The following is a 10,915-nucleotide window of genomic DNA, read 5'->3' as shown; positions in this document are numbered from 1 at the left end:
AAATCATCAAATCGTCAGGGTCTAACGTCAGTACAACGTCTTTTGTTTGCTGCAAATTACTTCCCGTAGCAATCAGTGATTTCAATATCAACTATTGAATTTCCTTAGCAAATATTTAGGTCATTTTCTTAGCAGCCATGCAGTGACTTCCATGGATGGATAGCAATCATTTTATATGCACAGTACGGGCGACCCTTATTTGCTTGGAGTTCATAGTTCTGGCTTCCAAAACTTAATAAGCCGCTTTTTAACATTTTTGTTTTTCATGACGGATACGCTGAAGAGTAAGACTTAGGAGTTTCAGTAAAATTGCCACAGGACGTAGGAAAATATAATTGTGGTCTGAGGCCTGATAATCAACGAGATGTTCCGAATGCGAAAATGGCGGCAGATATCTTGCGTCAATATTTTCTTGAATATGAACATGATCATAAAGACTGCACTGTTAACATGGAAGCAGCATGTCCGATTATTATTGACTTCTGTGATGCCTCTGCACATTCAAAGAGATTTTCGGAGGCAACAGTTGACTTCACCATCGGCAAAGGGCTTCCACTTGCGTACTTTTTTCAAGCTGGACAGAAAGAACTTGTGTCATATTTCTTAGAAAAAAAGGAGCATAAAAGTGATGCAATAGAAAACTTGAAGGAATTCATTGCAAATGGTATACATTTTATAAAAACTTTCGTTCATAACTTTTGTGTAAATCAAATAAGTTATGTAATTCAGGCCATAGGTGTTCGGCGCGTTGATTGGTCACTACCCCCGGGCCAACCCCCCATAAAAGTGATGCAATAGAAAACTTGAAGGAAATCATTGCAAATGGTATACATTTTATAAAAACTTTCGTCATAACTTTTGTGTAAATCAAATAAGTTATGTAATTCAGGCCATAGGTGTTCGGCGCGTTGATTGAACAGTTATTACAAATAATAATATAATTTGATCATATTTATATGTGCAATACAAAAAAATATTCATTCATTTCGAATAAACTGCCGTTTAGTCGGGTAATTTTGACAAAAACCCAGCGGTCAGGTCTCTGTCGAGTTACACTTGCGGTGACTTCGAGATTACATATCTTCTTAAAACTTGAAATGATTGTAATGACAGCTTTAATTCCTTTAAGAGTAATCAATTCCCTACCATTTGGTACCAAGATATTGAAAATTGGTGAAAAAATGTTGGAGTTATGGAGTTCATATTAAGATGAGTGCTGAAAAATGAGCTGCGAGTTGCATACCTTTACTAAATATATATTATATCATTTTTTTATTTTTTGTGGGAGATGAAGGTAATTGAATTAAAAGCATGTACCAAATATTAAAACATGTTTAAAATGAAAAATACTACAGTTTACATGGTTTTGAGAGGTAGGAGGGTTGTAGAGTGGGTGAGGGGGGGGTTGGCCCGGGGGGTAGTGACCAATCAAAGCGCCGAACACCTATGATTCAGGCTACGTGAAAATGCTGAAAAAGTTGCGGTAAATAAATCAAACAGCTACCTTAGTCCTATAATATAACGTCGCTTTGAGTTATTTTTGCTTCTGGGCAAAGCAACGTCATATCGAAATTGCTCAAAAACCCATAGCATGTTCCGCCAGAAAATCGGGCGGAACGAAAAACAATGAAGACAGCGTGTATTTACATTAGTTTTGACCTATTTATGAACAAAACTAAAAAATAAATACCTTTTGTCAAAATAATTAAACTGTCACTTCCGAAAAATCATGATTAAATCCTCTCATGTATTTCAATTCTTTTTACAGCCGATAAACAAATGGCGGCCATAAAGTGCGCGAAATCTGATTGGCTAATTCAAATGCAAGCGTTTAACTGAGTCAGAACAATCTAACGGAATATTTTTTTAACGAAATAATAGCCCATGCACCGTCAGTGTGTTCAAATATATTTTTCCGTTCAAAAAATTTGAATCAATCTGTAAAGCACCTTGCTTAACCAGTATGGCTGATAGACAAAAATAGATTGATGTTTATATTTTATTTTAAATTGATAAGTACATTGTTTGAGAGTTTTTGTGTATGATTGAGCATGAAATTGAAAGAAAAGAAGATAAGCTTTTGAATATTAAAAGCAGGGATAAAAACTAACCATTTAAGCTTGGTGGCCACCTGGGCCACTGACCGTAAAATTTTGGTGGCCCAGTAAATATATTAGTGGACCAACAAATTATGAACAGAAAGGGGCTAGCACTGGCAAATTTTATTTTTAGCCAATTTTTTTAACGAAAATTGCGTGCTTGTATTTTATTTTCAAATAAGGAAGAATGGTACGGCATGAGGTATTTAGAAAACATAAACTATATTGTCCACTTTTATTTTGGTACCTACATTTTTATCACATTAACACATCAAACTTATAAAATTTACAGTCAATAATTATAAAAGCTTCCAGCTCAGTTGCTATGACATTTGCCTGGTTAAGTCAGTGGCATGACAGTAACAGCAGAAACACATTCCAATGTGCTGCTTCAACTTGCTTGGTTAATGACAAAGATTTGGCTTGAAGACTATCTGTATCTGAAATAATACAGAAGAAACAAGTTTGAAAGTAAGAAGAGTGAAGAAAATAATATTGAAAATTCTAAACTAAAGATAATTAAGGAATAAAATCACATGTACTACTGTCATTTTAAGAGTACATGAATCAGTATAAGTTATCTGAAGGCATTTTCTGTTTGTATGTTACTTAACTGAATCTTTCTTTAATATTTCAAAGTCATAAGCCATTTATAAATGAATACTTCTGCAAGAGCTTTAGGGGTTACAAAACTTAAATTTAATTTTAAGTCAAATCAAGGTCAATCTTTTTTTCCAAGGAATTCTCTTTAAATCCAAATGTCAAATAAATTTCTTGTAAAGGCATAATTTAAATTAGGTTAGAATAAAATGGCAATCAACCCCCTCCCCAGAGGAAAAAAAATTGAAAAAAAAACATAAAAAAACAACCATTACTCTTTACCAATATTTTCTTTTGATCTGTTTATCAACAACGATAAAATTTACTGAATGCAAACTTACCGTCAACAGGTCAAGTTGTCAACTGCACAACATAATTTGTCGCTATTTCATACCCAAACTTCAGATTTGATCAGCGATAATCTCGGGATGCCGCTACTTATTGTTTCATGTTAAATATTAAGACCCAATTTCCTATGCATATTCAACAAGCTGCCAGGTATGTTCACGACAATTAGTGTCATATTTATCAGCTGATGTAAACAAACGGTGAGGGTCAGTGTATTAGACTGTGTTACTTTTCATATCAATATTTAATACAGAAGGGGAGGTAAAAATATAAACCAGTCAATGACCCACAAGAAGTAGACTGTGTGGCTGTGTTTTGAGATAAGAAGCGGTAAAGCGGAAATTGAAAATGGAAAACCAAATGTGTACTTTTCCATTCTTAAAATAGCAAATTCTAAATTTAGACTGGAGATTCCAAAAGTGGAGGTTTGAGCTAATCGTGATTTTCTTGAGCCAATTCAATAACTTGGAGCCAATTTGCTCATTTGCTCCTTTGATTTTTCACACGAGTTGATTTAATGGCGGATATTAATTAATCTACGGCCGATTTTTTTAGTCGCCGACTGGACGACTATTTTGAAATTTTTGGTGGCCCAATTGCAAATTAAGTCGCCGTGGGCGACTGGGCGACCGCTAATTTTCAGCCCTGAAAAGCTTGAAAGGCAAGACAATATACATTTTTCGGTTACACGACTTACCGGAATCGGCCGAATTACCGGAATCGACCGGAATCGGCGGTGAATTACCGGAATCGACCTGTAACTTTGTAATAATTAAACTTTTTAAGTTTTTCCTTGCAATTTTATAAGATATAAACAATATCAATGATTTATGAAAAGATTTTTATAAATAAAATCGCTTTTGATTAATTTATCAAGAGATCTAATATCGGCGAGCTATTGCCAAACTGCCTGTGACCGGAATCGGCCTGTTATTTCGTTGTTTATGCAACTTTTAATGTTCCTTTTGCATGTTTTTATAAAACCTAAATATTATCATTAATCTTCCTAGAGATTGTGAAAAAAATCGCTTTTAAATAATGATAATAATAAACAAATATTTATGATCAGCGAAAACGGGCAAACTGCCGGAATCGGCAAAGGATTACCGAAATCGGCCTGTAATCTATATACTTTAAACAAAATGTTTGCACCCTTGATTATAAATAAACAATAGCAATGATATGTAATCAGAGTATTGTCAATAAAATCACTTTTTATTAATTAAACAAGATATTTAATATCGGCATTTTTACAGGTGTATTGACCTTATTCTATAGACAGATGTTATTTACAATTGATAGAAACATAAACTTTGATGGAGTTAGTGGTCAGTTGGGTCAAGGTCACTTGTGCTAAAAATAAATTTTTTACACTTTTGCCCATACAGCTTTTATTTATTGACAGATGTATTTCATATTTGGTAGGAAGATAACTTGCATGGTATTCTTCCTTTTGATGGAGTAAGGGGTCAGTTGGGTCAAGGTCACCAGTGCTAAAAATAGAATTTTACACTTTTGCCCATACAGCCTTTATTTATTGACAGATGTATTTCATATTTGGTAGGAACGTCGCGATATGACCTATACTGTGTCGATGTGACGTAAAACCCAAATCAAACAAACAAAACAAAAGGAAGATAACTTACAAGGTATTCTTCTTTTGGATAGAGTTAGGGGTCAGTTTGGTTAAGGTCACCAGTGCTCAAAATAGATTTTTACACTTTTGCCCATACAGCCTTTATTTAATGACAGATGTATTTCATATTTGGTAGGAAGATAACTTGCACGAAGTTGAATATTTTTCAACTTCACAAGTCAGAGCAATGACTTGGCAACTTATATTTTTGACAATTACAAAATGCCATGACTTTGTCAAGCTATATAACTTGTGTTTACAATTTTTTGGCAATTTTTATGTTCATTACTGAGTGAATAGGTAAACATTTTTTGAAATATTGCTACTGACAAGAATCTGAGCTGGGGCATTTGTGTTTAACAAACACGTTCTTGTTTTGAATATAATTCAGTACCATAAAGCAATGTTAAGACAACAGAACTTCCCAACCTTCTCTGTGTCGTCTGCAAAAATATTTTCCGAAGTATTGATTTACCTAAAATGGGGTCTTAGTTATTGCGCATGGATATTCAAACTAGAATTCCCCCAGCTGTTGCTTATTTTTGAAAGTCGCAAGTTCTCTTAATATGTAACTTTAAATAACAAGCAAAACTTCAAAACATATAAATCGTTGTACTATTTTAAATGCTGTTCAGCATAGAAAACAAATGTCTCTCTGATTGATGAAGTAATGTGGATGCCATTCTGGTAAAAATAGACTATACTGGACGAAAATGATAAACGACCGGAAAACTGCTAGGGGACGGAAACTGCTAGGAAACCAGTATATTGACTAATTAGAGAATTTTGGGGAGCATCCATTGTCTTCAGCAATATGTTGTGGTTTTATTTACTGTATCCCAACAGTTTTCCAATTGACTACTCCAAATTCAAAGCTGGGCATAATCATTTAACATATTTTTTGTAATTTTAATTTCAGAAAATCACACCAAGTGTCTTCTTTCCTTGCATCAATTTAGTCAGGAATACAGTCAGTGTCATATTGAAGTAATACTAGCCGCACATTTATTTGGACCTCTGGCAGGTAGAAGCCGTTTCAAGATTGGATCAAAATATGGAAAGGCAAAAAGATGTCCTATATGTTACCTAGATGTCCGTGCTGCTGTAGATAATACATCGCTTGGTAATTCACTTTAAAGCACTTAAAGATATGAAGTATAAAACAGCACATACATGTACCAGTAGTTAGATTGAAGACATCTTCAATTCATTTGAAGATATGAAAAATTAATATTGTATTTTAGCTTTTTATGCCCTCAAAGGGAGGCATATTAAAATCGCACCATCTGTCTGTCCGTCAGTCTGCGTCCCCACCTCATTGATGTCTGGACCGTAACTTTGTCATTCATTGAGGGATTTTGAAATAACTTGGCACAAATGTCAACCACATCAAGATGATGTGTCGCGTCCAAGAACCACATCCCTACCTCAAAGGTAAAGGTCACACTATCATTTTGAAGTTTCACATTATCGCAATTAGAGTAAATAGGTACACACATTCGTGTCCGGCTATATTTTTGACAGGCATCAAAGGATTTTAAAATAACTTTGCATAAATCTCTTCCACATCAAGACGATGTGTCTTGTCCAATAATCACATCCTTTCCTCAAAAGTCAAGGTCACACTAACATTTTGAAGTCTCATTTTATCACAATAAGAATTTATAGGTACAGACATTGATGTCCGGATTGTAACATAGTCATGCAGAATATTTTTGCATAAATGTCTACCACATCAAGATGATGTGCCGGGTCCAATAATCAAGTCCCTACCTCAGACGTCAAGGTCACACTACCATTTTGAAGTTTACTTTATCACAATTTGAGTTTATAGGTACACACATTTGTGTCCGGACTGTTGCTTTGTCATGCATCGAAGGATTTAAAATAACTAAGCATAAAAGTCTACCACATCAAGACGACATCTCACGACTAAGACCCATGTCCCTACCTTCAAGGTCAAGGTCACACTTAAAATTTGAAGGTACTCATTCTCTCGAGAAGAGTTTGAAGATACACATTCATGTCCGGACTGTAACTTTGTCATGCATGGAAGGATTTTAAAATAACTTGGCACAAATGTCTACCACATCAAGACAATGTGTCGCGGCTAAGGCTCATGTCCGTCTGTCCGTCTGTGTGTCCCCACTTACACAACAATCATGTCCAGACTGTAACTTTGTCATGCATTGAGGGATTTTGAAATAACTTGGCACAAATGTCTATCTCATAACAACATTCTGTCGTGTCCAGGAACCACGTCCCTTCTGCAAATGTCAAGGTCACATTTATATTTTGAAGATTCAAGCTATCACAATTAATGATTACAGGTACAATAATAAAAAGAACAATATTATGCAATTAGATAACTTCATTCTCTTCTCTTTTGAGATTACCTGTTTACTTAAGAAACCTTTTCGGGACATTCGTCACTTGGGTGACAGCTCTTGTTTAAAGAGCTCTTTAATTGAATTGAAAAGGTCACTTACTGATTTGAAGACCTCTGTGATTGTCTTAGTGCACTACAAACTAATTTGAAGGGGACTTGTATTCAATTAGCCCTAATGGCCAATGGTTTTCTGACCTAAATAATTTCACAGAACTCTGTCTTATTTCAGGTAATTAAGTCAAAGGTCAAGGTCACATTTACACTTTTGTAAAATCTTTTTAAGATTATGGTTGTTTTCAAGTCCTATCATATTTTAATATTGTACACATTACACAACACATACTTTGGGCGTATAATGCTTCATCATGCTGGACTCTAAATTAACTTTAAATTGTTGAAGTCTTTACGGTCTATTGAACAAGATGTTGGCCAGAGGTTTTTGGGTTGAAATAGAAATCTTAGCTTCAAAATATATTTCCTTGATGAATCGTTTTGGAGATATTAACAGATTAATGAAACTTTACAAAGATAATCATAATGCCCCCAATTTGATAGTTAAGGAGCGTACTGGGACAGTGTCATTTCATAACAATGTTACCATTTCCTTGTTTGACCAGTAACTAGAGAAGGCTTCAGCCTAATGAGTTCTAAGATTTGAAATGGAGGTTGGTCATGACTATTATAAGACCGCTATTGATTTTAAGGTCATAAGGTTAAGGTCAGAGTGTACTTCACCATAAACTTGACACTTAAAACTTGTCAGACAGTGTCTGGCAAGTAACTTTGGTTTACAGCTCTAATATTAAGTGTGGAGGTTGATCAGAACTAAAAGAGGACCTAATGGATTCGGAAAGGTCAAGGTCAACATGGACCTAACCACTAAAAATGTTTTGGTGTTATGATTTGTCATGACTAGTAGAGGCGCTGCATTGATTTTTAAAGTAACTGATTTTGAGGTCATTAGGGAAAGGTAAAGGTCACTGTTGTCTTGATCATTAAACACTTATCTGGCCAATAACCAGATATGTTGTGCAGGGTTATTCTAACTAGAAAGTAACTCCTGTTTATGGTAATATAAATAAGGTTAAAGTTTCAGTGACACATGAAATTGTCCAATCAAGAACAAGAGTTTCATCAGTTAGAGGTTTGTGACCTTTATAAGGTCATAAGGTTAAGGTCAGAGTGTACTTCACCATAAACTTGACACTTAAAACTTGTACCGTCCATGAACAGGCTCAATCAAACCGAGCCTGCAACATTTTCAATTTTGCTGTGTTGGACTTTCTTTAGGGAGTCTGTATTTATCTATTTTATTAATCATTATACCCGAGGTCTCCCTTCACCATTTAAGATGGAAAGTCGCCATATGACCTATACTGCGTTGGTAGGAATTTTACGGTAAGTTTGCTTATAGACCCAAACTGTGCTAACAAGTGACAATTGATCTTAGACAGACATGGAGTCTTTTGATCTCTCATTGCTGACTGGGAATTTATGGAGACATTTCTAATAATTGATTAGTTATCCAGGGAAGCCTGTAAGGTAGGCGACAAGATGTCCTGCCACGATATAACCAAAAGTGTGTTAAAATCAGCGTTATAATCGAAAAAAAGCAACAAAGTTCTTCAAAGGTTTTTTGTCCAAGGCATAACTTGCTCATGAAAATCTGTCAAACTGTAACGAAATTTGTCAGACCGAATGAAATTAAACAAAATCAAAGGAAAACTTGAGTTTGTATTTCTAAGGCACTTAGGTTTTAATTTTTTTCGCTGTAAAAATCGGCACATTTTCATCTTCTTCGTGTGGTACACCAACCATTACGGTCCTGCTTCCATTTTGCATTAAATTTTCTCTTAGGTCTATTCTTTTCATCCTTTTACTGCTGTTCTGAATGCTACTCTGACGTAGATTTTTGTTTTTTCCCAGGTTTGGAACCTTTAGCGATGCCATTTTGTATACATGCAGTTTGGATAAAAGCTGAACAGTCTGACCGATTCGGAATAAAGAATTGGCAGACCTAATCAAAATTTATTAGTATTTCAGGAAGTCCAAGTAACTAAGCTGTCTAGTTTTAAGAAATCTGTACTAATCTGCATTTTTGGTAAAAGATGTGTATTTTGTTTGCTGTTGTTTTTTTTCAGGGAATGGCAGTGTATGGCATGGTGATGCAGATATTCTTGTAAAAAGAAGTGTCATCAAAATAAGTTGTGATGATGATTTAGATAATGGAAGTGGTGAACCAGAGAAAAAGCGAATAAAAATTGGGAGCATAGGAGATGATGACAATTCAACTTCAGATGAAAGTTTTGACTCTACCATTGAAGTTAAAAGGGATGTAATTAGTACTCGCGCAATGTCACAAGGATTGGCTCAAACAATTGTCAATGCATTTTGTGAAGTGAAAAAGAGTCCTAGTTTATGCAATACTTTCAATTCATCATTTATTACCAATGGTAAAAAAAAAATAAAATTACCATGTACAATTGTGAGATAGATAGACTGATAATGACGAAAGATTTAAAGCTATTCACATATGATAATGCATCTAAGCCCATCTTAAATTTTTCAACTATATTGAGCATATGGTATGCCTTGAACTTTGAAATTTTCATTGAAAACCCAGAGTCGGAACAATATTTGGAACTCAAAGAGTCCAAGTTTAAAGAACATGCTCGTCATAAGTTGTCAGTATACAAAGAAAGTTGTACCAAACCTTTTACACCAAATGAAGTCGAAAAGGATGTTGATTTCGAGATAGGTTTTAGAGGTTTTTGTGCTCCTGTAAGTACTTGCATAACTAATATGGTTTTGTCTAATAGAAAGGTTAAATCAGTTCTTTCTGATAAAACATAACTATCATTTGAAAACATGATCATTTTGAACTGCCAATGATGTGCTCAAATTGTTTACTGTTAGAATTGATCATTTGTATTTCAACCATTGTCTAGCATTAAGTTGATGAGGGGCTTCTGTGGAAGAGTGGTCAAGGTTCTGAACTTCAAACCAATACCTTTACCACAGTGGGTTTGGATTCTTCTAAGGAACTTCAGATTCTTTTATGTGTTCAAGCTATCAAGCTTCAAGCTAGCTTACTGAATGTGCACAGTTGGTGGTTCTCTGGTGCCTATTCGTGCCTGAAATAATAAACGGAGGTTTTCCTGCACCAGTAAAACTGGATAGTTGCCATATGACCACTGCTGTGTTGGTGTGTTGTAGAACCCAACCAAAAAGAAAAATCGTTTGTTAGGCTAATAGAGATCTGTAAGTTTAATGATATCAACATGTACTTTCAACTTTGTCAGAATTTTTCTTATAACGAAATCAGGCAGAAGTTCAGACACAGATTGTCTTGGGCTCAAAAACTAGGTCAACAGCCTGTTGGTGCCTAAAAATTAAGCACAGAGGGGCACCTGAAGAGAATGGCTTTTTTTGGTACATATATTCTTTTATTGCTTATGCGATTTCGATTAAATTATTGTCACCAAGTGCTCTGGGCCTTGTGATTTCATCAATTTTTCGGAATTTGGTCTGCTGGTCTTTTCACTATTGCATCCTTGTTTTTGATTTGATGGTATTTACTTTGTTTTTCAAGGATGAAATTTTTTTTATTATAGCCTTATGTTTAAGAATTGTTAACCAGGTTTTCAATTTTGAAAATCCTGGTTATTAGATTGGGGTATGGCGGGCGGATGGGCGGATGGGCGGGCGTCAAACGAAATTGTGTCCGCTCTGTAACTCTTCAACCCTTTGAAGAATTTTGATGAAACTTCAGACAAATGTTTACCACATCAAGATGACGTGCAGAACGCATGTTCCGCATGGCTGGCTCCAAGGTCAAGGTCA

At 35.1% G+C, this 10,915-nt stretch overlaps 1 protein-coding gene and 1 long non-coding RNA gene across 2 annotated transcripts; one reads left to right on the top strand and one right to left on the bottom strand.

The window, feature by feature from the left end:
• Positions 1-360: 360 nt before the first annotated feature.
• On the top strand, positions 361-10,461 carry LOC132724568 (uncharacterized). Its single transcript, XM_060709448.1, has 5 exons — positions 361-664; positions 5,603-5,806; positions 9,214-9,525; positions 9,696-9,853; positions 10,375-10,461. Exons 1-5 carry the CDS (start codon positions 382-384, stop codon positions 10,459-10,461), a joined length of 1,044 nt encoding a protein of 347 aa, XP_060565431.1. The 5' UTR covers positions 361-381.
• Positions 2,321-3,690, bottom strand: LOC132724567 (uncharacterized). Its single transcript, XR_009624928.1, has 2 exons — positions 3,041-3,690; positions 2,321-2,539 (listed from the first exon to the last, which is right to left on the bottom strand). It is a non-coding gene; the product is annotated as an uncharacterized LOC132724567 (long non-coding RNA).
• Positions 10,462-10,915: the final 454 nt, after the last annotated feature.

Source organism: Ruditapes philippinarum, unplaced genomic scaffold, assembly GCF_026571515.1.
Source record: "Ruditapes philippinarum isolate M1 unplaced genomic scaffold, ASM2657151v2 ctg8118_1_1_1_1, whole genome shotgun sequence".
NCBI classification, from domain to species: domain Eukaryota; kingdom Metazoa; phylum Mollusca; class Bivalvia; order Venerida; family Veneridae; genus Ruditapes; species Ruditapes philippinarum.
The sequence above is the reverse complement of the archived record's forward strand: the minus strand, read 5'-3'. Positions and strand labels throughout refer to the sequence as shown.